Here is a 27,800-nt window from a genome sequence, read left to right as displayed (position 1 = left end):
CATCATTTTTATTTATCAATAACTCCATTTTTGAGTGCTTTCTTACGATTTCACATAAACTTTCATATAGTCAACATTCAATTACAAATATACTCTCAGCATGACTAATGTTTCTCTAATACCTCAGACTTCTTACAATGACAAGGAAAAGCAAGCACCTAAAATTTCTGCAATCATTGACAAGTGACAAAAACATAGCAAATCTCTTTCCAAATGTATTTGCCTTTTTCCTTTTAGTTAAAGCATATGCATCACCCCAGCAAACTCTAGAATACAGACCTCCCTACACAGACAAAGCCTTTGATTTTAGATGATGTTTAAAAGCAGCTCTTTATAAGCCATAAGACGACTCTGCTTAAACTAAAAAAGTCCAAAAATAGGAATAACCAAAAAGACATGAGACGTTGCCAATTAGCAGTCTAATGTTGGCTGAGAGGAGTCTTAATTAAGTGAGAACTCATATTCCTGGAAGGACTACCTCCTTCTTGTCCAAGTCACACCCTAAAAATTCCCTTTTCTTGCCTAAGCTGAGGAAATGGCTCCCCTCCTACCACTAACTGAGTTGCTCCAATGTACAACGTGAATCTTTTCAGACCGTGACCTTTCAGCTCAAGTATGTATGTTTTGTCCTGACATTGTCCTGAAAGTTTCTAAGAAACCAATCACACATCTAATTTAAAAACACCTCAAAAACTCCCCTAACTTCTTATAGGCCAACTATGGGCACGATGAAGGGTAAGAGAAGATACAAGGACAGAGTACAAAGAAAACCAAGGCAGTCTACAAAAGACACTCCAACAGCTGATAGAAAATCTTGCAACAAGTACCCCACCCATGATGGTCAATACCACATAAAACAGATAGTGATGTTAAATACGGGATGGCCGTTAAGGAGCCTTGAGCTCACCCAAAATGCACAAAGCCTATCATCTCTGCACAGCTATACATGTATCTTCTGAGATGTAACAGAACTCACTTCAAACGGAAGAGAAATGAACAAACAAACATAAAATCAATTTCTCCCATTATCCCAGTTCAGCACTACTCAGTTATAAGATTTGTGTGTGGGAAATGATGACAATGGCTTCAATATTTAGAGCACTTCACATGGTAACAAAACATCGTGCAAAACAGCTGGATTAAGACAGATGGATAAGATGCATCTCAGGAAAACCACAAAAATGACAAAGTTTTGTTCACCTCTTCTATCACCTGTGCTACCATGTAATAGTGGCCTTGACTATAAATCTCTCAGATGCTATGTGAGTTAAGGGATTATATTAAGTTTTCTTATTCAGGAGACTGCCAAGGAGAAAAAAAAACACAGAAAACACCCCTTCCCTTGAGAATCTTTGCCACATGGAATGAAGTCAAATAATGGGAAAGTAGATTAAAAAAGCAAATATGCTAAAAATTGCTCCTTGTTCAAACATAAAGAAGCATTTATACTATAAATATATCGAATCACAAAATATCACAAAAAGTATTTCAACACACTTAAAAAGTAAGTGCTATTAACAGCTGCAGCAGACTGAAAGTTTTTGTAATCAAGTGAAAAGATGTAAAAATACTTTCCAGTGCTTGGTATTGTTATTATTACTTTCAGTGTTTGAAACAGTAGCTACAGACACTACAAGAGTTCTGGAAAAATAATAAAGCACTTCTTCACAATTTAGTAAACAGGTAACTGACAGCTTCCACACACATTTTAAATAATTACACTCACCAGTTGCTTCAGACTGTATGAAATTACACAGGTGATATTTTATCATGTATGTGAAATCAGGTTTCTTGAAGCAATTTATATTGTTCACCTGTAAGAAAATCTACCAATAAGTAGCTGAATTCATCACTACCAGGCTTTAAGGAGGCCGACTATGGGTGCTATGCAGAATGACTATTCTGCCAAAGCGGTATTAAAAGTAACCTCTAAAACTACTCCTCAGCTCTAAATTTGCTGGATTTCCTTCTGGAGACACCAAAATCTGCTAGAGAACATGGCACTGAAATCAACCATAGGATAACCATAGAGCTGTAATGTCAAAAGATTATGTCCCGTAAATCTTCAGGAGCCTAGATAACTGCAGATGGTTCTATTCTTAGTCCCTGCACTGAACAGCAGTTATCTGAATAAAATGTTCAAACTAGTAATCAGATGCTGACTTAGAAATTGTCCTCCTTTGGCTGAAGCCAGAAGTCATTTGAGCTGTTGTAATTGAAACCATATTTTTCGCAACAAACCCAGTCAAAATATCCCAAAGGAAATACACTGAGGTAGATATCCATGTAATTTGTCTGAGGTTTCTCTTTACTAAATTAAATCTCTCTGGAAACAATCACTTCAGTAAAGATATGTCTGAAAAAAAATGAGAAACAAGTATCTTAAAAGATTTCACTCTGAGTTTTTGGATAGAAAGACATGGAGAAAGAACTCTCTAGCGTGAGATGCAAGAAAGCTGAGGTTTTGGGGAGATGACTGTAGCTGGTGAATGGACAAAAGCATTCAATTTCTCCTATCAGTTCTAGCAGATGAAGGAGCACCATTAGACTCTAGTTTCACTGAATTGTAGAAGTTCCACTGAAATCCGGGATACCAGTGCAGGAGTAGATTATTGAAAGGTGTGCAAATACTAACTACACTTGGTATATACATATATCCATGTTTTGGCACTTTGTATGTAATGGAAAGAGAGAAGATCCTCCAATGGGTGATTCAAGCTGGCTATAATTAGGATCCTGCTTTGACCCATGCTCTAGAGGAGTCTTACTCTCACTGGAAAAAGGAGACTGAAAAGATTAACATAATAATGGTAATGTCGGCCTTTCTGGATACTCCTCATACGTTATAATAAAATAAAGAAATCAAAAAAAGAGTAAAGTCTTAGATCTAAAGGAAGTACATATGAGAGTATCATAAACCAGAGTCAATACTTCACAAGAATGACATGCATAAAACAGATAAGTGCTTTGCAACTGAACTACAAAAAAAGCAGCAGTCAAACATCACTTTTTAAATTGTCTCCCATGAAAAGTCTACCAGCATAATAAGCAAACTAAAGCAAAATAAGATTCAGTACCCTGTATCAGAACCCCCTCAATTCGTAAATAAAAGCATTCAGCCACAAAGAGCAGAAGGATTAGTGAATGGAGTTTTAAAGTACCAAAAAAACCATCAATGAAATGAACTAGGGGTCAGTCAAGGTACTGTTTCTATGGTTGATGACAACGTATGAAAAACACACCAGCAAGCATGATGTAATGTCATATTTTTATTATGCCTCATGTTTTCTTTACGAAAAACCGAAGCTGCTTCTTCACAATGGGATCCTGAACAACAACTATTCATTTTCATTTACTGGCTTTCACATTTCTTGTTTTAAGCAGGCATCCTATACCATACTTGTAACTGTAAAGCCCAACTGTCTTCCAGCAGCACATTAGGAAGTACGGGTAACATCCATTATGGGCTTCTTGTTCTCACTGTCCCCCTAGGGAAGAAGCACGCAGAGCACGCTGCTTTGGCAGTTTTCAGTTCAGAGACACCAGCCACATGCTAGCCAACAAGGAATACAGACTGCATGTAGCTACTTGATATTCAAATAATATGCATACAGCACTTTGAAGTATACACACAGCTGCTGCCACACATAGCCTGAGTGTAGCTGACTGTTCAATTACGAACAATGAGAAAAGAAGTAGGAGAAAAGATCTTTTAAAAGTAATTGCCAGATAAATGACAGGTGTTGGAAACACAGAAAGCAGGAAAGCAACAGGAAAAATTGGTTCAGAAAGAATGAAACAAATCCTTAAACACAAGATGAGTGTTGACAGTTCAGTAAGAGGATGAAGTCCATCCAAGGCATTGCCAACAGAATGAGAAACAACGCAGGTGAAAAGAAAGGGAAAAATATTTTATCCACAGTTGTTGATCATAAGGAGATAATACCACTGAGATGGATCTCGTAACAGTGAGAAAAAGTTGCATTGACTTTCAGGGTTAGGGAGTCTGGGTAAGGGAAATGCATTATTTCCTCTTTAGAAGAGAAGTTTCAGAGCAATGAATGAAAGGCATGAAAGGACAGATTTGGAAACTGTCAATACTTTTGAGTATGTTAATAGCAAATGCAACTATACTCTGCTGTCACATAAGCTAACATATCCAAATCATGTCTGAAAAGTAGATTTGTTATCTTTACTAACTCAAAAGTCTCCTTAACTGATTAGGAAAAACTCTATTTAAGCATTTGTGGCTTCCTCTCTATACAATTTTATTATTGCTCTTGAATTCAAATACTTATTACTGGTTTCAGTACTAAAAACCTATTCAGTTTCCTCTCAATTTTCAAAGGTAACTAGAGCCAAATTATAGAAAGAAAGCTTTAAGACTAAGTTTCCTTTCTGAACATTGCATTTGTAGAAAGAATTAAGACTTTTCCACACTGTAGTTTTGTACTTATTTGATATATTACCAGTTATAGAAGCTATCCCAGATGGGTTATTCAGTATGAGGTGTTATTCCTAAAATAAGCACCTTTTCCAGCAAATGGTTTTGTGAAACAGCATATTGGCATGAAGGTGTCTCTCCATTCTCCATCTCTCCATTCATGGACTACAGATACAGTCACGGTGGAAGAAACAGACACATCTTACATATACAAAGCTTAATTTGACACAGGAAATAATATAACGAGCATATGTTACAGAGCCAAACTGATAACACTACTTCTGCTTTATCTCTGATGCTCTCTTTTCTTTTGAAGCATTTCTCAATTTCTGACAGGTAACTTCAGTAAGTAACAGAGTATATACTTTCAAATGCTTGCTCAAGAATTCTTTTTCTTTAAATGTGCCTTCATCAGGAGTTCTGAAGGAACTGGGAGCAACCGACACATCACTAAGAACTGACAGGACAGCAAAAAAATCTGGATAAACACTGTTGTTTAAATGCTTGCCAACATAAAATATAGGAAGTTTCACAACCTAGAACATGAAAGACAGTCTGTCAAACTTATTTTACTCTACTTAACCTCCTGTACGTATAAACTTGTTCTGGAAGAACCATTTGACTCCATGCAGTCCTTGGCTTCTTAAAAATAAACAAATAAATAGATGCTGTGTGGGCCAGATTAAGTCTCACATCTCTACACTACTACCACTGACTGACAACAACAGAAGTGTTAACATAACTGGGCAAAACTATTCAGTACATGAGATTGCTTAAGTCACCACTCGGGCTTTATGCTGGTAAACACCTCCTCATCCCTCATTAATTCTACTTGCCTCCCCAAAATGCAAGCATGGCCTCAGATTCCTCAGATCGCTCAACAACAGTAACACAAATCTATCCTTCCTAATCTGAAGACAGCTAATAAAACTTTCTTCTTCTTCATAAACACCAGTCAGCCCTGGCATAGCTCAAAGTAAAACAGTAATCTGAGTAAAACAACTCTGTTTTGATCAGTATCTCTGACTGCTCATTTTATTATTCATTTAAATGAACAGAAAGGTGGACAACACAAAACATTAGGCTGACATTCTCCATACACGCATAAACAGTTCAAGCATTAATTGCAAAAATAGTTGTATATGTCAACAGGCACGTGTAAATATTACCTTGAGTCGAAGCAGGAGGATGCTCCTGTGGCTTTTCTTGTGATAAAAGCCCCAGGTAGCTGAGAACTACGTATTTTGTTTCATAGTGAAATCCTACAGGCACAGCAGTAGAGGACGCCATCGGGTTGGCTTGCAATTTGTTAGTGCTCTTATGGGGCACGTAGGGTTTTCTCTGGGTTACTGAACACTGTAAGAAAAGAGGAGAGTGGTTTGTTTTTTGTTTCTTTTTTTTTATAAAGTTGCAATAGGTCATGAACTCATACATAACAAGGAATTATGTAACAATCATGAAGTAATATCCAGAGTTTTGCCTTTATATCCTATGCATTCTTATTTTAACAGAAACTATGCAGAGTAAAACCAAATGCCTTCAAGTCTAGAGCTCTGACTGCAGTTAGCAGTGGAATTTCTCACTCCTGCTTGGCATACCTACTCTCACATTAAAGCAAATTGAAGAGTTCCTCACCATGTGTCTGCCTTCTAATGCCTCCCAACTCAACCATATACAAAAATATACGCGTAGTCACGCAAAGAGGTTTGCAGGGTTCTGAGACTCAGTTAACTGCAGTTTGAGGTAAAAAGGACAGCCTCCAGAGGAAACTCCCTTCCCCTAAGCCTCATGTGGGTATTTTCCTTACTCTTTGCTTTCTCAGATTCTGTATTACGATGCAAAAAAATTGAATGCAGGAAAAGAGACAACTGTCTCAACCACAATGGTCTCAAACTCATTTCACTGTTCCAACAGCAATGGAAAACACACGGTCAACACAGGAAACTCTATGTTTGTTGCTCGGATTGGAAGAACAGATGGCTGTGTGTCCTGGATTTCTCACCAGATATTAATACTCATAAAACAGAATTCTGTATCTAATAGCAACATCTGGTGAAAGAATGACCTTATTTCACTATTGGTTTAGTTGCTTCTTCAAATACTCAAATAAAAACAGCGGGAAAAGCTAGGGAAAATAGAAATTAAATACAGTCATTGGTGACAAGGAAAAATTAAATAAATCTCAAAAGACAACGTGTAAGGGAGGAAAAAACAACACAGCAGATTGAAACAAAGTGTCAGACTAACCAACATGTTCTAGCATCTTATATAAGGAACAGCCTGGATAGCTACTTCCAATCAACCTGATAAACCCAACAACAAGAGCTGCCAAATGAATTTTCAACATCAAGCTCTCCATCGCTTCAAAGGGTCACTCCAAGATAAGCAAGCAGCAGCTCACACCTGGCCATGAGAATGGATGCCTAACCAGAAGGCCAGCAGAAACATTCACACTACAGAACGGGTACATAACAGATACTGAAGGAGCTTGAGAATTTACAAGCTTCAGAGTATGGGTATGTTTAGAAGAAATATTTAAGCCAAGTTTAAAACTTAAAGCTGTAATGGTAAAAAGAGTTGGTGGAAAATTGGCTAAGAGTTCCTTCTTTAAACTGTAACAACTCCACTTTCTGAAATGTGTTCATTATTGAAAACAGAGGAGGATACTTTCCTGAAGACTACATTCTGGGAAGCCCTTCCTCTTCTTGTGTATTTCAAATTCTTGAAATCCTTTACCAGAAATAGTCGCTTGAGTCTTTGCTACAGCTAGAACTGAAACAGTGATTTATATAGGAAAGAATCAATGTCAAAAACCCAAGGTAAATCTTGATGTATCATGCTTCAGAAGCACAAGAAGTTACAGCAAAGGAGAAACACGGCTTCTCTACAATACACAGCTACCCTTCAGCCCCTGTCACAAACTGAGATTTTAATCAACATGAGAGATTTGGAAAGAACTACTCAGGAGACTTAAGGATCATTAACAATAGATGCGTTCCTCAGGCCAGATCCCCAGCTGCAATCTCCGCATCACCCAATGTGAAAGATGCCATTCGCCAAAAAGCAAAAGCTCCTCAGTACGTTTCAATGTTGTTTTGCTCACAGAGATCCACAGTCCTGAAACTAAAGCACTTCCTGCAATGCCTACACAATGAATGGGAGCCCTTCAAGCCAACCCGTACAGACCTGTCCAGAAAGAACCAACCCCATGGGTGGTCTACAGAAATCCAGACACTATGATGTGTATCAAAGACAGGCTCTGAACGTACAATAAACGTCAGCCTTTAAAACAGATTTTCAGAGAAAATGGAAGGGAAGAAGAAAAACTTTTGTCAGAACAAAAAGGAGACTCTATACCAGCACAGTGATCCACGTGCAGCAGTGAGGCCTAACTCATGGAAATTTCATGCTTAGCTCAGCACCTCTGGAAGGGGTGGAGGGAAGAGAGTCGGACCACAGCTTGTTTAAATAGTGGCTAATAGTGCTTTCCCTGGGAAAGCAATGGATAAAAAAAACAACAACAACTTTAATTGAAAAAAAGGAACCACTTGGGCAGATGTATTTGGAGAGGTAGTTTTATACTGAATGACAAGGAACAGTTAAGAACTTGAATGGAAGGACTACCTTAAGCTTCACAAAAAAGAACATCAGACTGGAAATACACATCAAAAATCACTCACTGGTCTTCCTTCCAGAGAACACCATAACTGAATTACTCATCTTACATTGCGAACTATTGTTTTTGTTTTCAAAAAGACATAGACAAATACTGACTCAGACACAGTCAGTATTGCAGAAAAGACCATTTTTCAGGAATGAGTGGGATTAGAAAAGGACACACAGCTTGAACGACCAGATCAGAGGGAGGAGAGCTTTCCACTTAGAGGAGCAAGATGTAAGAGAGGCCAGGAACAATTTAAGAGAATAAGACAAAGGCTTGGCTAGGAGATGTAGCTGATCAGAGGAAACAAGGCATTGCAGGAATACATAAGCCTTCAAAATATGGGCAAGAAGGTTACTTCTGGTTCAGCAAATTTATGTACTGCTTCTTAAAAAACCAAAGATATCACAATGAGGTGACTTTATTCTGCAGGAAGTAATTCACAAGGTCTCTAATTCTGCACCTATGGGGAAGAAAAGTCTACCCCTGTTCAAGCCAATGTTGCCCTTTATTCCTCCAACCAACCATGCTGCTTGTTCTATGTGGGCTGAGCCGTTCAACTGACCTGAACACGGCAGTCCTACTCAGACTGGCATTTCCTCAAGCAATCTGTCATATCCTAATCCACAGAAGAGTTACATGTTAGTTAAGGGGCGATGCAAAATCTACCCACAAACACAGTCAACATAACCCCTTAGAGAGGGGACTCAGCCATATTTCAGTCCTCCCTTGAAAAATCCCATCTGACTGTTGCACATCACAGACATACCGTGTGCATGTGGAGCTGCAGCCTAGCAAACTATTTTGCTGTATGCTTATAAAAATAGCAGGTGATTAACACCTCGACCAGTTTCTGTGCAACATGCTAAAAAGAGGTCCAGAACCAAGAGTGCAGTACAGACTGCCTTATTTTTAAGAATAAGGCCCCTGTCATGACAGTATCTAAGCCTTGCTTGAAAACAGTCATTCCAAGACTCGAAGCAAGTTGTCAAGCTTCACTTACCAGCTACAATCTCACCTCAGAACACTTCGTGCTGTTGGGGAATTATTTCAAAGTACACACGGTCTCAGTCAGCAACTGCTCAGCCGAGCACAGACACTGAGATTTAGAGAGGCAACAAACCTGCAGCACTGGAGTTCAAATCACTTTAAGGAAGCCCACGGGTTTGGTCTATCTCTCTGTAACAGGTAACCGCTTTCCCCAGTTGGCCACACGCGTCTCTAACTCGCAGCCTCACGTTTACATGGGAGTTCCTTTCCACATGGACCCAACTGCGAGGAGCCGCTTGCAGGACGTGCAGCTACAGATCCACACCCCGCGCCAACATCATGGAAACCACCCAGCGCTCCGCCACCTCGCCAGAAGGGCTGAGCAGGGGATCGGGATGAGATGCGTGCGCGGACTGGTCCAACCCTGCAGCAGTTTGCCTCCCAAACACCTCCCCTAGCAGGCAGGGCCTCCGCAGCACCTGGCTGCAGGCTGGGCTGGCTGGCAGACAAACTCCTCGGCCTACTTTTCTGAGAGTACATGACTAAGAGATCGCTTTCAATAAGCTGAGAACTACTGAGTCCAAACACACCGATCCCAACTGGAGATGAATCAACGCTGCATCCATTACTGGTCCCCAGCGTCACGTAATGGATGGTAGCACTGGAAAGCGCGATGGCCGTGTATCTGGGCGGCGGTTTTGGTTGACCTTAGAAGGAGCTGTAATTAAGTGAGCATTTTAGGCGAAACGTTGGACCGTCTCTTAGAAAGAAAACCAAGACCTGTGCGGGCTGTCCACCAAAAAGCTTCTGTTTGCAGAGAACCACCTCGTCAGCCACCTCGCCAAACCACTACGGCACAGCTTTGCTAAGGGGAGAGGAACGCTGCTCCTATCGCCCCCCACCAGGCCCGAAGGCACCCACAGCACCACAGAACGGGGCCGGAGCAGCCGCGCGGCTCGGCGGGAGCGCAGCGTAAGCCACTCCGTTACTACGGCGATGAATGAGATATTTATATCCCGGCAGCACGGAGCCGGGATGAGTCAGGCGGCGGCGGGCCGCAGCCCTCAGCCCGCACGCTCGCTGGGTGCGGGGCCAGGTGCGGGCGCGCATCCATCCCCCCCCGCGGCCGCCTCTCCTCCCGCTGCCCTTCAGCGGCCGCAGCCCGACGGCCGCCAGGGGCGCGCCCGCACCCTCCCCCCCCCACCCCCCACCCGCGCGCCTCCCGGCCGGCGGGGGGCGCAGAAAATAACGAAATAAACCGGCGCGCAGACGTCGCCCGACCACCCGCCCCCCAACAACCCCGGCTCTTCCTCACCTGCGGCCGCCGCCGAAGGGCGGGGAGGAGGAAGAAGGGAGGGAGGGGGGCAGGCCGGGCGGGGCGAGGAGCGGCGCAGCGCCGGGCCGGGCCGCAGCCGCCGGGGGTGGTGGGCGCGCGCGCGCGCGCGCACCGGGCAGAGCTCGCTCTGCCCTAATTTGCCGCCGCCGCCATGATGGAGGGGCGGGGGGAGGCGTCGCGTCACGGCCGTGTCACCGCCCGCCGCCGCAGGGGCGAGGACGCCGGGAAAGGCGTGGTTAAGTTGAGGAAGTAGAAGCGAGAAGCGTCGGGTACGAGCGGTGCCGCGGTGGAAGCCGGTGTGTAACCAGCGGCTCCGTTGTTTGTTTCAGTAAATGAAGCTGCGGAAGGAAAGAGGAGCTCCGTGGCAGTCAGGGTGAACAGGCGCTGTGCCAGACACGCGTAAAGTTTTGCCCTGAAACAGAAGCGGTAGCAAAAGTCGAAAGAACCAGCGCATTTCTTAAAAACGGCCTTAACCACAGCGCGACGGGAGGCCACAGTAACTAAAAAAGGCTTGGAACCCCCGCGGCTTATTGCTGTGAGGCGCCTTAACAGCCCACCTCAGAGCACGGCTCTATGCCAGCAGCAGCGTCCCTACACAGCACTCCACGTGCAGGCGCTGACGAGCAGCCCGTGGGAGGAGCCCAGCGCGGCCGCAAGATGGCAGCCCGCCTCACGCAGTGCCCCGCCCTTCGGTGACGTCACCAAGAACACAGGCTCCTATTGGCCGAGAGGAAAGAGTGGGCGGGACGCGGTGACACAGCGGCAGCTGTGACCCGAACCGGATTTGATTCCACCCGCGCTCGCCGCCGGCTCCGATCGCCGCTCCTCGGGCCCGCAGCGCCTTCCTTCACGCCCGCCGCCGCCATGGCGCTCAGCGATGCCGACGTCCAGAAGCAGGTAGGGCTCGGCTCGGCTTGGCCCGGTGGGTGGTTGGTTGGTGAAGGCGGCGGCCGAACGGCGGCCTGTAGGCTGCAGCCGGGTTCGCCCCTTAGCCGGCCCGGGCGTGCTGCTGTCTTCAGCGCATAATTGTTCTTTGAGGCAGATATAAATACGTTGCCCTGCATAAGCGCTGCTTTTTTAGACGTTACCCTGAGGGCTCTACGCCTCTTTTTCGTAGGGCTATGCTAATTCGAACTAGCTGCAACGTAGCACTCATCTGTCCTTTTCACTCCTGTACCCTCAAGCAGAGGCTGCTTTTGCAATGGAAACTTCCAAGGCTGAAGTCTGAACGTTGGACGTTTCCTCCTGGGCCGGGGCACCGTGTCCTTATTGACAGTAAATAGTGCCCCTGCCTACAGTCCTGCTCAGCACCGGGCTGGACGTGGTGTGTGCTGTTAGCGACTGCACAGATCCAGCCAGCACCGGTCCTGCAGGCAGAGAGCAGACCTGCCAGCTCCCAGGTGCCCTCTGCATCGTAAGCGCTTTGTGTCTCACTTTCTCATTCAGTAAACATAGTCTCTTGGCAGGGGAGCACCACATTGAAAGTAAAATCAGTAGGTCGCCTTTCTCCAAAAGGGGAATTGCCGCATTGCCTTCTCTCGTTTTTGGTTTTCTTTCCTTCCACCTTCGTGAAGATTGCAAAAATAAAGCTGACCTTGTGTTGGTGTTGCTCAGCTGCCTTGGGTATAGACTTCAAGGCCAGGCTGGATGTGGCTCTGGGCAGCCTGGTCTGGTGGTTGGCGACCCTGCACATAGCAGGGGGGTTGAAACTCGATGGTCATTGTGGTCCTTTTCAACCCAGGCCATTCTATGATAGACTTCATGGGTTAGTGCAGGCTTTGTGGGTATGTGAAACACACGGTGTTAGTATGCTTTCACACCTCTAACTTTCCTGCTGAGCCTAGCTTGGGTGATGTTGACTGGAAGAGTGCTGCTGGTAGCACACTGCTTCTGCCTGTGTGTAAATCCTGACATAAACTTGCCAGCTGGGCCTCTGAACTCTTAACTACTTGCCATGATGCTTTCAATAATTTTCACCTTGAAAATCATCTCTAAGTAAGAGAATTTCTCAACAATGTACTTGCTTTCTTCTGGCAATCATGTTTAGTCAGTTCTTCCATCTAACCTTGCTAGTCATGTGGAGCTAAAGCTATCCTGCCATCTAGGACTTCCCATGGAAAGGGTAATGATTTTCTTCAATACACGGCTGTTCACCAAAGTTATGTCCATGTTTTATCTGCCTCTCTCATCCTTTCTTTAATACAAGTAGATCTAAAGCTGAATTCAATCAGCCATCCAAGTCAGGCAAGCAGGATAAGAAGTTGACGTTGTAGATGGACTTGCAAACCCAAGTGCTGCAAGCCAGCATTGAAATAAGAATGATTGACTTCATTTTGAGGATGTAGAAACCTGTTCATTTCTTCCACAGCATATGCTTAACATCTTCCACTTTCCTGTTACCATTTGTTTTTTCATGTATATGGGCACGGTGCTGTCTGCCCATGGGCTCTGTTCTCACATCAGCACCTTTCTTGAAAATGCTTCATTTTGGCATGGGATTTGGCATGGGATTAGATAAATGGGATCTTGCATTCAAGTTTGTTCAGACCAGGCTGTGAAACATGACTCGTCATTAAGTGCAAGAGAAAAGGAGGGGTTTGTGGTACTCCTGAGTGTGCCATCCACTTCATCTGCACTTGGAAGTGGCTGTGCTGTTAGAAGTTGTGGTTTGATTGGGCAATGATTCCTTACAGTTTGTTCCAGATTTGAACCAAAACTTAAACCTGGTCACAAAATGGTGTAAGATAAACAAGCAGAACTTGATACAGTTGGATTCTATGTCTTTGAGCCATTGGAGCTGTGAAGCAGTTCCAAAAAGCATCTTGAATTTGAATGTGATAGTGCATACCAGTCTGTAAACAGCATGACGTGCTTGCTGTGGTCTCTATCAGCAGGGTTCATTCAGGTGCCATCTGTGCCTTTCTGAGGGATATACATCTCATCAAAATCCTTTCTAACAGAAAATACCTTTTCTCTCTCTTGTTACAGATCAAGCACATGATGGCTTTCATTGAGCAGGAAGCCAATGAAAAGGCTGAAGAAATAGATGCAAAGGTAAAAGTGGAGGTTCAATGTCAGTAAGCGTAAAAGGAAAACTGCTTCTGACATCCTGGTTTGATAGTTGCACACACAACAGTCCTAGGAAACTTTTCTGTAGTTTACTTAAGACTTGATTACTGTATAGCAAAAATGATGCTAGCAAATACAGTTAATGCTTCTTACCTGTTTACAAATCCAAACAAGGTAACTGAGCTGGAGCTGTTCTTTTGCCCAAGTTTCTTAGCAGTTCTTGGATATGAATAAGTCCACATTTAAGTTTACTTATGTTTTTATGCAAATGGGAGAGCTGAATAGCAATGTGAACAGACTGGAGTAAGCGGAACGCTTTCCCTGCCTCTTCTACATGACTTGACAACACAAAGAATTGAGGGAATTTCCTGCATAATTTGGAATTCTGCTAAAATTTCTCTTAGCAAGCTGTTCCCTTGTTACTCTGAATTTGGCTTGGCTTCCATTGTATGTTAGGCTTAGACGTTAGTAGGAAATCAAAGCAAGAATGTTTGTAATGGAGCACAAGTGTTCGTGCTTGCAACAAAATGAAAAGAAAAAGATGGAAGTTAACTATTCGAATCACCTTGGTGAAAGCTTGTTTGTAAACAGGTTTGTAACTGTACCTAAACCTGTGTAGCCACCTGCAGACTCAGTTGTAGGTGTGATTTAGTGAGTGTCCTGGGGAACAAAAGCATACGTTTATATTTAAGGCACGGGTTGAGTTATTTGCAGAGTTCCTCACTAACATTCTCACGGACGTACTGATGAAATAAACTGTATCTTAGGAAAGTTCTCTTTGACTTGAGTATTGATTGAGATGTTCTGTTTATAGTGAGCCATAAATTACACGATCCTGGTTTATCTGCAAACGTGTTCTTAAAGCGTGACCATTTCATTTGATTCTATTCAGCCCGTGGAACCAACTTACACTTCAGTTCTTTAATCTTTACTGTAGGCTGAAGAAGAATTCAACATCGAGAAGGGTCGCCTCGTTCAGACGCAGAGACTGAAAATCATGGAGTATTATGAAAAGAAGGAGAAACAAATTGAGCAGCAAAAGAAAATGTAAGTTGCTTAGACGAGGTGGTTGGCTTCAGAGCCTGAGCTTTCCCCTTATTACTAATTTTCTACAAAACTCGGGTAAGTGGGCAAATTGCAGCTTAGTGTATTGAGTTCTAATTCGGGATTTCTAATTTTTTCTGAGGAGTAATCATCAAAGGTGAGCAGCAATTGTATAACTGGTAGGAGATTTGATGAAAAATATCTATCTTAGTTCTTTACGTACATCCAGTACTGCAGCTTGGACTGTCACTGTGGCACAAATGATTGCGTCAAGTTTAGTTTTGGTAGGTCTTTACTGAACAATGGGATACTGTGTTGTAATCATTTGCACGAGTTCAGACACAAGTTAAAATATTTAAGCAGGCTTTGTTATTACACGCTGTTGTATTGCTACTTTTAAATGTATACAGTTAAATGTTGTAGTTTTTCTGTCTGCACTCAAACCTGATGGCTGACTCAACTTTATCATGCAACTTGCAGTCAGATGTCCAACCTGATGAATCAGGCAAGACTGAGGGTCCTCAAAGCAAGGGATGACCTTATTTCAGTGAGTATGTCTGCAGTAAACACACCAAGGTTTGATTCCTACCATCTGTTAGGAAATGAACTTCTTCATTCTCTGAAGGAAAACGTGGTTTGTGATTGAGTAATGTTTGCATCAGCGTACAGAAGTGGCTTTCCCAGCTAATCTGAAAAGTCACTGAAGGTATGATCCAGCTTCACTAATTTGCTTTAGCTTGTTTTCACAGTTTCTATTGCCTGTTATTTTGAAAGGGAAACACAGCTCTTTGCTGGGAGCTTTACAGGCATCTGCTTTATCTACTGTTTGGACGATAGCTTATTTCTTTCATGGACTTGAAAGAACTCTCTTTTACAGATTGTAGAACTGTGAGGTTCTGTTTGCTGACGTTAAGGCTGGTGTGGCTTAATGCATTGTTTTCCAGTTTGTTTTTTCTCTCACCTTTAGTGGCCTTAGTAAATGGAAAAGTTTGCTTCTTTTTCTGCTAAGTAAGTAACCAGTCTGTGTGTGGATGTATAGGGTGAGTGATCATTTGCCAAGGCAGGCTGCTGCTTAGTCTCACTGTGTTTATCTTATACCGTGTGCAGGGTATTCTTCTTTTGCTTATCACGCAGCCTGAAGGTTACCTATCACTACTTTTCTTATCCCATCTGAAAGAGTTGCAGTGTTCTGTGTGCTAGCTAGGTGGTGCTGTTGAGCTGTTGGGAAAGCAAGTCAAAAGTAAAACATTTGGTAATGTTGTTTGAGTCAGTGCTGCTATGAAAAAGAAGAGTTAGTAGAAGAAAATGGATAGTTTCAAATTCTGGGTTGTATTGACAGTGAAGAGGAAGGGAGTGGCTAAAGAACTAGCTGTATTGTGTCTCTGCTGGGTAGTCTCTTCCTCGTGTATCAGCTGACTCAATCTCATGCTTCTGAGTAATACATAACTCTCTTCCTTATTTAAAACTCTTTAGAGTCACATGCTAGTCGTTCTTTCTTCCCTTACTGGCTTTTTGCCCTTCTTCACGAAGAATAAAGGTGATCCCTTCTAGAAATGCCGTGCTACTCTAGAGTTGGTAGTGTTACTGTATTTTGACCACAATGTTGAATTGTGATAGTCTTATACTTTGCAACTGATTGCATTAACGTGCACTTCTAATAAACACTGCAAGGCAAAACAGTAAAGAAGGTTTTATACCAAATCATACAATTGCTTCTTCTGAAGTAATGATAGGAATGGTTCAGTTCCAAGAGCTGTCTTTGAGTTGAATCTTAAAGAGATGTGATCAGTCTCTTCCGATACTGATTTACTGAACAAAGACATTCAGGAACATCTACTCTGGATTTAAAATAAGCTTTTACTTTTGATTTTCAACTTGCTTTCTACAAAATGCATGTTTTTTTTAATGTTTGATAAAAAAAAAATATAGGTTGGACTTCATTGCTTGATCACAAAGCTGAAAAAAAAATAGTGATTTGGACAACTTAATTAGTTTAGAGTAGGCAACAATTTATAACTTACGTAGTTGCTCTGTGAATTAATATAAATACCATCCTTTTACTGCTGAGGTCTCTTTTTTCATGAAGAAATATGGCTATACTTGGTTCAGATCAGGGCAGAGAATGGGGAACTGTTTGGAAAGGATGTTGTGCCATGCACATAGATGAAGGTCTAGCTTGGATGAACACCAGCTGGAGTGTACGTTTACGTGTTGGCAGGGTGTGATAGCTATAATAGGAGTACAGAAAGTTGGTAGGCATGAAACCAAATGCCAAACAGATGGGCTCTGCTGATCTGATTTTCTTCTGAATGTAGGATTTGCTGAATGAGGCCAAGCTAAGACTTGCCAAGGTGGTGAAGGATACTGCCAGGTACCAAATACTGCTGGATGGACTAGTTCTACAGGTAAATATTTAAATCATAGCAAATAAATGATTGCAGCTCTATTCACCTAGGTGTCTTTCTTCAAATAAAACCAACTCTAGAGGTTACAGTTGGATACAGCTACTGTAGATCAAACATTTCTGGATGATCTTTGAGTTTTAAACATCACTTCTGCTATATCTTTTGATCTTAGATTCTGAACAGGTACAGCTGTAGTTTATTCTGAAGTGTAAAATATAGTATACCACGCATCTGGCTTTCATTATAAGAATGATTGCAGATGTGCATGCATAAACTGCATGTAATATGCATGTCTAGGATGCGTGCTTTAAGCTTTTGTGGTAATTAGCTGGAATGAGCCACTCAGATGAAGCTTTGGGTAAAGCTGTTTCTACAAGCCTAGAAGTCAGTAGTTACCTGCAAAGCTAGTCCTGGCTTTGATGTATTCACTGCAGTATGGCATACATTTGTGACACATGCAAAGCATGGATCTAAATTTTGGTTTACCTATAATACCATCCTCTAGCTCCAGAACGTACATGCTATTAATGTAGAAAGTGTTGGCTAGGGTCACTTGTGCAGCCACTAGTGCCACCATCTGGTGTGAATTAGTCCTTTTTGCCATAAACTCAGAGAAACCAGCCACAAAGTGTCCTGTCTGCAGCTTAATGGCAGAGTGCTTTTAGTAGCATTCCCAGCTGATGCTTCCAATTCCCTGTTTTTGTTTCCATGCCACAATTAGCTGTATATGAAACAAACCTGTCTCACTTGTGCAAGCAAGCCACGTCCATCTTGGTTCGTTGGATTTGATCTACTGAAGGATCAGTGCTCATGTATTGCTACAGGCATTACAAGGCAGGAGTTGCAGGAACTAAACTGAAACTGTAGCATGTCTTCTCCAAGACCTGCATGGGAAAATGACAGTTTGTTCAGTATGATTGGACAGCAGTCATCCTTTTATTATCGTGTATATTATCTAGGCAACTCAATCTTGTGCTACGCACATTTAATTGCACTTGAGTTCCAAACTTCAGGCCAACACAGAGAGCACATCTGTAGTTGAAGGCTTTCCTGGATGTCACTGCCATCTTCTCAGAGTACCTGCATAGGGTGAACTTACATGAAAAGTACTCATTGGAATAGGCTAGCATTGTCAGATCTTGTTTTTCAAATGGGTCAGCTCCTTTCCTTTTCTGGGGTTAAATGATTCTAAGACAATTAAAATGACAATTTTCTGATACTGTGGTGGTTATCTTGTGCAGGGATTCTACCAGCTGCTTGAGCCTAGAATAGTTGTCCGGTGCAGGAAACAAGATCTCCCTATGGTTAAGGTAAGGCACCTACAGTGGTATGACAGTATAGTTGCTCACGAAGGCTGAGACCTGACTGCAAGTGTTTGCTACTCAGATCCCATCTGTGTGACATGAAAACAAGGAAAGCATGCCATCAAGCTGCACTTCTGCTGCAGATACAATGTAAGAGAACAAGTATACATTTCAAGTTGGGAATCATTTCCTTGCTTGGATGTTACCTAGGAAACTTCAGACCACTACAACATTGATAATAATAATAATTGTTCTTGGCTCAAAAGCTGTACAGATTGCCTAATTAGAAAGCAAAACAAAACACCTCAATCCCTTCATTTGTTTTGTTTTTTTTTTACTCCAATTGAATAAGCAACCAAATCCTAATGATGTGCTAGCATTTATCCGCGTTAATTAGATGCTTATCTTGTGTCCTAGGCTGCTGTACAGAAGAGCATTCCTATCTACAAAAATGCCACAAAAAGGGATGTGGATATCCACATTGACCAAGACAACTTCCTGCCAGAGGAAATGTAAGGAAAATGGGAGTCTTTTACTGAGCCCAAACTTAAGACGGCTATTAGAACAACCTTGGAAAATGCTGTGTGTGATATCCCCGCAGTGTCTACTGCTGTTCTAGTGGATCAAAACTATTAATAAAAGCTTCCTGCAACCTCCAGCCTGTTGCACAGTACTGAAGTATAGAATAACTACATGTAGAAGCTTAATTAACTGTTGGCCTTTTAGAGCGGGAGAATACAAATGTTGCTATGCTTTCTGTCCCTGGAGGAAGCAGGCTGAGTCCTGAGGAGGAAGGCATGGTGCTGCAGGATAATGACACAAAGTAGTTTGTGTTTGTTAGGCCTGCTAGGCTTTATTTCCATAAATAATTATAATTAATGTGGAACAAAGCTGCCTATTCTGAAAATCACTGATCATTTTTTTTGTGTATGAGCAAGCAAACAGAACTTCCAGTGCTCTTCTTCACTTTACAGAATGTGAAAGCACCTTATTAATAATGAAATACAAAGTATGAAACTGTTTTGAAGTGACAAATCTCATAGCACTGCTTGTATTTACATCATGCTAATGAGTACCGTTGTAGTTAGCTGTGAACCTGGTAGCTGTGAAGGTGCTTTGCTCTACTAGTTCACTGCTTTACTTTGTGTTGACTCTTAATAAGTCATGATCAAAAAATGTTTGTTTACCAATAAAAGTTACCTATCTCTCTGGCTTGCCAATAAGTGCACATTTGGGATCTCTTTGCCACATTATAGCTTTGAGATACACCGTGGATTTCATGACTTCTATTTTTCCTTTCTAGTGCTGGAGGTGTCGAAATCTACAATAGTGATGGTAAAATTAAGGTTTCTAATACCCTGGAAAGTCGGCTGGACCTTGTAGCCCAGCAGGTGAGTTTCTCTCACAGCTAAAGTGAGAGGAGGAATAATTAACTGGCTTTGTCTTGTAATTAAATCCTAATATTGTGTGGGATCAGATTTCAATGCGGATAACAAGAAGCTATTTTTGTGAAGGGAAAGAAGATTATGTATTGCTTGCGCTTCTCTACAACAAGCGTGGCTTTTCCCCAGTAATATACTTTTCAGATTAAGTGTGAGCATAAAACCATAGGAGAGATAGTATTGAAAGGCTTCTGTGATTGTGCTGCAGACAAGACGTTGATATACTGAGGTTAACTTAATTTATTGAAGCTAGCTTTGGTACAAGAAACTTTGGCTGAGATGCTGTTATATCCTAGTGGAAGTATTAGCTGTGGCATCTCTTCCTCTTGCTGCAGCATAGGCAATCCTTTAAGTCTACAGACTAGCAGGCAATATGAAATCACGTAAAAGCTTCAGAAAACTCAAATGAATTAGCTGCTTAATTTTGAAGACTAGCCTAGCTATCACCCAATTCCTGTAGTGAGGAATGCTCAGCTGTTGCGTTGCATGTAACTGATGTACTCTTTCTCAACAGATGATGCCAGAAATCAGAGTGGCTCTCTTTGGTGCTAATGCCAACAGGAAATTTTTGGACTAAGCCTCTATAAGAAAAGGTGGGATCAGTTCCACTGCCATACTGAGGGGATGCAAAAGCATCTGCTAATTTAAAATCTTGAAATGTAACATTACTGTGTCATCCAATCTCTTCTTCAATGGAATAATTTTGCATACCTGCTGTGCTTAGCCTCTCCACTTGTGATTAGAATGTATAGCTTAAAGGATGTGAAGACACATATGTGAATGCAGGAGACACTAGAAGATGGAGGCTTTTGGGCTCTTTGCTTTCCTTGCACTGCTGTGGCTCTGTAAAGACGAGTGGTCCTTTTAAGGTCACTCATATTTTACTTTGGCCACATTTCTCTCAAGTTGTCTAATCTGTGATGTAAATTACTGTGCTGCCCATGGGATGTCCCCTTTCAGTTAAGGTCTTCAGTGTTATAGAGGGCATGCATTCCTTCCCAGGGTTAGTAGTTCAATTCTTGTTACTTGGTCAGGCAGTTTTCTGTTCTCTCTATGTGATTTTAAAGACAAACAACAACAAAAAAGCCTGAGCCTGTGAAACACTATTTATTGAAATAAAAACGTGTGTGTGTATACAGAGTTCCTTGTAGCTTCTCTCTGGATGATTGGCAGCAACCTTTGAAAAGTGACCCTGTGTATATGAGGACTCACTGCCTGTGGGTTCTGTGTAAACACTGTTCAGTGAAGTTAGGATTCAAGTGTATGGAGCACTGCAAAGCTAACTGGTGGAATAGTGTGGGATTCATAGGCGAGCCTTTTGCATGAGACTCTGCTAAGAGCTTAGTTTTTCTTGGAAGCGAGCCAAGACTTTTGCTATTTGATCCTTCAAATCTTTGTCACAAAAGGTTAACACAATTGCACTACTTAAATACAACTATCTATTGCCAGTTACAGATTTGTTGCTTCTGAACTGAAGATCCAAACCCTACTCCTTTAGTAATTACGTTTGAGGTCGTTGTGAGCAGCAGCTGCCTGTTACAACTATTCTCTCAACTGTTAGCATTTAACACCTTAAAAGTAACACAACTATGTTCACTTCCTAACCTGTTAGGCTTTGCTAACACTTACTCATCCTTTCCTTCTGCAGGGATGGCTAGTATTGTCTCCACCTCCTGTGGTGTAGGACAGAAAGTTTCTTTAGGTGACTTGCCACGCTCACAAGCCTCTGGCAGAGTACCTCACTCCTCAGCTAGTGTTCATTTTGGAGGCTTGCTACACAGGAATAAGGAACAGCACAAACAAATTACCTGCTTGAATGTTTCTGAAGTCATTTTCTCTAGGTACTGCAATGCTTCAGGAATGGAAGGGATTCTGTGTTGTGCCATGAAGGGTTGCAGCAACACTGCATTGTGCGGTCCTTTTAACCTGAGGCCCTTTCCTCTCAAGCTGAGGTGCATGCTTTTATGTAAAGTACTCTTTAAAATTCTTATGTATTTATTAGTAGTCCTTTTGTGTTTAGGCATCAGTTCTTGTTTTCCATATACATGGCTACGGTATTTATTCTTGCAGTGCTTTGCCTTTTGTTACGTGGTTCTACGGCTAGGCAACAAGGCTAAAGTTACACGCTTTCTACATACTTGGATAATCATTTCAACTTTCATCTTTGCATCTACCAGTGATTCATTTCCCTAACTGAGCCCTGGGCTGTGGTTTTGTGACATACCTGTAATGAAGGAAAAGCCCGTGTGCGTGCATGCCTCACTTTGTTGCTTTCTGCTTCAAATGGTCTTGTTCAGAACAGATCTGATTGTTCTCTTTTCTTTCTGATGGGTTCATCCAGCTCATTGATTGGGTATCTACCAGTGCTTTGAAAGTGCACTTGAACTTATTTGGGTCTTTATTTTCTCTATAGCTAAAGCTAAGAAGAGAAACTGTCCAAATAGAGTACAGTGGATAGAAATAAAATCTTGAAGGGCTAGATGAGAAGTTACTGCTCTTGACAGGTGACGTCTATGATGAAGTTTTTTCATCAGCACTTGATGCACAAACCTTAAGCAGATCCATTGGTGACTTCTGGAGAAGTGAGTGGTCTAGATTTGTCCATCGTGCCTTGAAAAGGTGGCATTTACATTGTCCTCGTGCTACTGCTTCCATGGAATGCTGATACAGGCAATGGTGTAAGGCATGCAGCTGAAGTTACAGGCAGAATAAGGTAAAGATCAGCGCACAGAAGAGACAGGCAGCTCTGTTTGTTGTATGTCACCCCGTATTGATGGGCAATATTGTGGTATTCAGGTAGGTTTTATTCAAGGGGAAAAAATGCATGAGGAATTATCAAGACGTTCTCTGATATTGATAACGTAAATGTGCTTCGCTGTGACAGAAAGGGATTCCTTATACAGTATATGATGGTCTGCTTCCTTCATGAAGGAGTAAGACGTTCACATATCCCAGTCTTGCCTATTTTTGAAAAGCAGAGTGAAAACTTATTGTCTGACTGTGGAGCTCAGAGTGGAAGATATTGGACTTGCTGCTTACAGTGTACTCTGCTCTGGTCATTTTGCATCTCCCCTTGTATCTTCCTGTGCAGGAAAGAGGAGGAAGTAACCACTGTCATAATAGCATACCACGGTTACACAGCATGGGGAATGATTTTAGTTTGGGGGAAGGATGTTTGTTAGTTAATCACATGGACGGCAGCGATTCAAAGCTGGCCCTTAACGAATGATCTGAGCGTTTTATGTATATTGCATCTGAAGTCTTAGACTAGGGTTCAGTATTCCCCACTCAAGCTAACTGAAGCACTTATTCCTTTATTAACAGAACTGCAGGCATTCTTAGCTGAAGCCATGTCAGCTATGACAAGAACTTCCCCAGCAATTCCCTCCAAGAGTGTTAGAAGCAGTGGCTGCTTGTAATCGTGTGGCAAACACGTAACAGAACTCTATTAGATAAAGTGATGTCTGCATTACTTGCAGCATCCTTAGCCTGCATCTCATGCAATAGCAGCAGTTATTACATTTTACATTACTACTTCTCTGAAAGGGTGGTCAGGCACTGGAATTGGCTGCCCAGAGAGGTGGTGGAGTCACCGAGGCTGGTGGTGTTCAAAGAGCATTTGGATGTTGTGTTGAGGGACATGGTTTAGTGAGAACCATTGATGAAGGGTGAATGGTTGGACTGGATGATCCTGTGGGTCTTTTCCAACCTTAGCGATTCTATGATTCTATGATTTTAGCATCATAGCAGAGAAAGGGGAATATCCAGTCCTGGCTTACCTAGTGTAGGTTGCAATCTTGTTGTCTTCATCAAAGCCTCTCAAGTGTTTGGATGCAGGTTCTTAGAAGTAAGAAGTGAAATAAAAAGCCCCATTTCAGGTGGATTTTGGAGTTCCTGCTGGAGTGTCACTGCAGCACTGCTTTGTTATTTGAACTGCACTGCTGATTTAAACAAATTAGGGTGCACAGTTGTTTGTTGTTTGTTTGTTTTTCTTAGTGATTTACCCGATGACCTGGGTCAAATCAATGAGAGTATTGATCTTTATCCATCTTTTTGTAAGCATGCAAAGTATTCCACTTGGGTGTGGTAAATAAGTGCCAGATCAGCACGGAAAGAAACTAGGCAAATAGGGAACAAAGGCCGTGTTAAATCAGAGCTGGGATAAAGGATTATAGTGATGGCAGAAACAAGCACTGTGAATGAATGGACAGTGCAGAGCTGGTTCTGTCTGGTGCTGGAAAAAGGGAAGTATAGTTAACGTTGCACTTACTTTGCGTAGTCAGCAGTAGGAAATTTAAGAACAAGTTTGAGTGGTCGGTAGATGACTTAGAATATTACAGAATCGTGGGGGTTGAAGGGGACCTCTGGAGATCATTTAGTCCAACCCCCCTGCTAAAGCGATTCCCTACAGGAGGTTACACAGTGAACGTCCGGGCAGATTTTGAACATCTCCGGAGAAGGAGACTCCACAGTCTCTCTGGGCAGCCTGTCCCAGTGCTCTGTCACTCTCAGGGAAGTTTTTCCTCATGTTTATATGGAACTTTCTATGTTTTATTTTGTGTCCATTGCCCCCTGTCCTGCTGCTGGGCACTGCTGCAAAGAGCCTAGCCCCATCCACTTGACTCCTGCCCATTAAGTATTTATGTGCATTGATAAGATCCCTCCCCTCCTAAATCTTCTCCAAGCTGAATAGTCCCATCTCTCTCAGCTTTTCCTTGTAAGGAGATGCCTCAGGCCCTGGACCATCTTTGTGACCCTCCACTGGCCTCTCTCTAGAAGATCTCTCTCTTTGAAATGGGGAGCCCAGAACTGGACATAGTATTCCAGATGTGGCCTCACCAGGGCAGAGTAGAGGGGAGGATCACCTCCCTCAACCTGCTGGCCACTCATTTTAATGGGATACCTTTGGCCTTCTGGGCCACAAGGGTACGCTGGTGGCTCGTGGCCAGCCTGTTGCCCACCAGGGCACCCATGTCCTTATCTGCAGAGCTCCTCTCCAGCAGCTCAGCCCCTAATGTCTACTGATGCATGTGGATGGTCCTCCTTAGGTGCAGAACCCTATGCTCACTTTTATTGAACCTCATCAAGTTCCTCTCTCATCGGGCTCTACTCTCCAGCCTGTCCAGGTCTTGCTGAATGGCAGCGCAGCCTTCTGGTGTGTCAGCTGCTCCTTCCAGCTTTGTATCGTCAGCAGTCTTGCTGAGAGTGCATTCTGTCCCTTTCATCCAGGTCATTGATGAAGATGTTGAATAAGACTGGAGAATAAGCCACAGAGTGCGGGGGAATAACTTACTGCGCCTCTGAGTCAAAAGCCTTTTTTTGGTACTTAGTTTTCACACTGAGAGTTATTAACATTAATCAGAGAGAGACACAGTGTGTGACGGATCCCTGGAGGAGCGCACAGGTGTCAAGGTGAGAGAAAGACTGGAAGAAGACAGCCAGAAGCTGAGAACTGAGGTTTTCATATCTTTATAGGTCCGTATCAGTTGTCAGAGCTGTAACTTCTGAAGGGAAGCCCTCAGCTGGCTGTCAGGGGGAGTGCTGCCCATCAGAAAAGGGGCACTGAAAGGGAGGGAGGGCATGCTGCAGAGAGGCAAAATGACCAGCACCTTCTGAGAGGCTGTCTTCCACAGCAAGCCTTGTTACAAGCTCAGGCTGAGGATCCAGCTACAGGAGGCAGTGCCTTAATGTCTGGCTGGATGTGGTCTGGAGGAGCAACATTTTCCTCCCAGCAAAGGTCACTCTTACCCAGATGGTCACAGCAACCCTGCAGTGGGGACCAGTCTCAGCTCCAAGCATGGTTATTGCTGGGGCTCTGCTGATGCTGTCCTGCAGCAGGACGTCCCACAGCCCCATGTGCATGAGGAGGGAAGGCACAAAGCGTTTGCTTTCATCCAGCCTGAACCATTTGTCTTGCAGCTCCATTAAGTGACCTCTTGCTAAGTCATCTGGAGCTGTAAAGTAAATTGGCGCAACCATCTGGCTTGGTCCTGTTCCTTATTTAATATATTGCTAACATATCTGCCTGCGTCTGATCAGTTTTATTGCTCTTTGCTAATCGCTCCTTTTTCATCTCACGTTTCCCCTTCCCATTAAGGCCCAGCTACACACGGGCTGTGTGTGCTCGAGGGCAGTGCTGGCAGTGGGCTGTAGGCCCCAAGCAGTGCCTCCGCCCCCAGTACCAGGGTGAGGAAATGAGCAGTGGGGTCCCGGTACTGCTTAGGGCACCGAGCTGTGGCTCCTTGGGGTGGGAGTGCAGGGAGAGCCCAGAGCTGGTGGATTCCTGTGCTGCCTTCCACTCCATAAGCCACATAGGGATGCGTGGCTGCAGGACCACAGCCCCAGGGCCTGGTTCTGGCAGCCAGGGCAAAGGGTGCTTCCCCCACTGCTGCGTGCCAGAGGGGAGGGGGGCTTGGAAAGGAAACAAAGGGAACGAGGGAAATATCTTGGAGAGGAGATAGAGAGCATAAGTTATAAGTCTTCCGGGAGGCACAGGGGTGTGTGTGTGAATGAGGATGCGGAGAGCTGCAACTTTGATCTCCCAGGACATCTGGCATGTGGGCATCCGCTGTACAGCTGCCTGCAGGGCAGGCTTGGGGACATGTGTGACTGCGGGAGGGGTGGAAACCCATAGCGGGAGCAGAGCTGTTTCCCATGCTCCTTGCTATCCCTCCTTCAAAGCAGGCAGGAGGCATCAACCCTACAGAATACGGTGGAGACAAAGTGGCACCTGGCCACGCTCCCGCTGCTCCCAGGGGCCTGAGGAGCCACCGGCATGCTGGGAAATGGCGTGAAGTGTGTGTGGGACAGGCCAGGGTGCAGGCCGGGAGCCGAGGGCAGGCCTGAAAGTCAGCACACAGCTCCTTCCTGTTGCCTGTACAGGCACTGAGGTGCTGGAAGCCTGTGGCTGGAGTTACATGTAGACGGCCTCCATCTGCCGCCATCAGCCTCCATCCTGAGCACAGAACAGGCCGCTTCCCAAGGGAATCTGTGTTTGGAGGCCGGGAAGCATGCCGGGACGCGGCTCCCTGGGGAAGCGGAGATCAGAGGAGGGCAGGCAGCCAAGGGGTGCAGGGCTGCCCGGTGCGCACAGACGGTGTCCTCAGGGAATGCTGCTCTATATGCAGGGACATCTTCAAAGGGGACACCCTGGCAGTGCTGGGATGGATTTCCCCTTGAGAACCCAAGTGTGGAGGCAGGCACCCGTGGGAGCTGCATCCCACTGTAGGGATATGGCTTGCTGCTTGTTTTCCTAATGAAACACAAAGTCCCGTAGCCTGGAAATGTCCCATAGCAGCCAGGGCCGTAAACAGCAGCAAAGCTGTTTTGCCCAGGCCTTTCCCTGTGGGGCTATGCAGGATGTGGCCCTGCCCCAGCCCCCAGCCCCAGCAGGGTGATGGATGGACTTTCCTCTGCCACGGCCAAAACAAAGGTCACGGCCCGAGGAAATTGCAAACAACCTGTGCCCACTGGCCCCGGAAGGAGCAGTGCAGTCATGACAGGGGGTGAACTTTTTTGATCCCACTACGCTGGCCGTGGCCCAGGGAAAGGAATGTACGAAGAAGCAGCAGGCACCGGGCTGGGAACACGCAGCTTCCTGGGGCTGGAAGCTTCACCCATTGGGAAACTCTGTCTCCATTTCTTCCTTCCTCCTTGGGCACCCCAAGGGCATGCCGCCTGTTAGCTCTATCAAAGCTATCCCGTACTGTCGATGCAAATCCCATGCTGGAGCTCTCTGCTATTTGTCTCCATGCACTGAGCTGATCCCCCTGGCACTCAATCAATCGAGTCCAGCCACCCCTGATCCACACCTGCATGGACCAGCTGTTGATTGCGGTGATAGGACAAAAGGGAGGCAAGCATCCTCGTTTGTGGGGAAAAGGAGGTTAGAAAGGAAAACGGGAGTTTAAAGCATCAGAAAAAAACCTCTCTCTGAGGACCAGGTTTCCTGACCCGTGGTGGGAAGGGGAGATATGAGACCGGTGCCGGCAGATATTAGGAAGGAAGGTGAGGAAGGAGGGGTACGTGGCCGGCCTGCTGCTGCCTATGGGGCTGCTGACAGCATCCTGCCAAGGCTGTGTCATGGCTGCTTCTGTAGCACAGAT

The 27,800-nt window shown here is 43.9% G+C and overlaps 2 protein-coding genes across 7 annotated transcripts in view; one reads left to right on the top strand and one right to left on the bottom strand.

The window, feature by feature from the left end:
- The window catches only part of BCL2L13 (BCL2 like 13), a 43,602-nt gene extending 32,487 nt beyond the window's left edge, over window positions 1-11,115 (bottom strand). For 2 of the 5 annotated variants that reach the window (XM_040655555.2, XM_040655562.2), the window contains exons 1-2: window positions 10,989-11,115; window positions 5,614-5,800 (exon numbers count right to left, since the gene is read on the bottom strand). In XM_040655555.2, the coding sequence (XP_040511489.1) occupies window positions 5,614-5,734 (121 nt within the window). In that variant the 5' untranslated portion in view covers window positions 5,735-5,800; window positions 10,989-11,115. Of the gene's footprint in view, window positions 1-5,613; window positions 5,801-9,228; window positions 10,592-10,988 lie in introns of those variants that run through there. The other 3 variants (XM_416394.8, XM_004937951.5, XM_015286371.4) reach the window with 2 other exon arrangements.
- Window positions 9,911-20,836, top strand: ATP6V1E1 (ATPase H+ transporting V1 subunit E1). 2 transcript variants are annotated; one of them, NM_001006246.4, is made up of 10 exons: window positions 9,911-10,067; window positions 10,761-11,328; window positions 13,420-13,485; window positions 14,438-14,547; window positions 15,025-15,091; window positions 16,860-16,949; window positions 18,191-18,259; window positions 18,671-18,765; window positions 19,557-19,644; window positions 20,210-20,836. In NM_001006246.4, the coding sequence occupies exons 2-10, from the start codon at window positions 11,296-11,298 to the stop codon at window positions 20,270-20,272; spliced, it is 681 nt and encodes a 226-aa protein (NP_001006246.1). In that variant the 5' UTR covers window positions 9,911-10,067; window positions 10,761-11,295; the 3' UTR covers window positions 20,273-20,836. The 2 variants fall into 2 exon arrangements, with proteins under 2 accessions (NP_001006246.1, NP_001384068.1); NM_001397139.1 differs by lacking the exon at window positions 9,911-10,067 and having other exon boundaries at window positions 11,185-11,328.
- The last annotated feature ends 6,964 nt before the right edge of the window (window positions 20,837-27,800 follow it).

Source organism: Gallus gallus, chromosome 1 (genome assembly GCF_016699485.2).
Source record: "Gallus gallus isolate bGalGal1 chromosome 1, bGalGal1.mat.broiler.GRCg7b, whole genome shotgun sequence".
Classification (NCBI taxonomy): domain Eukaryota; kingdom Metazoa; phylum Chordata; class Aves; order Galliformes; family Phasianidae; genus Gallus; species Gallus gallus.
This window is presented reverse-complemented; position numbering and strand designations above follow the sequence as displayed.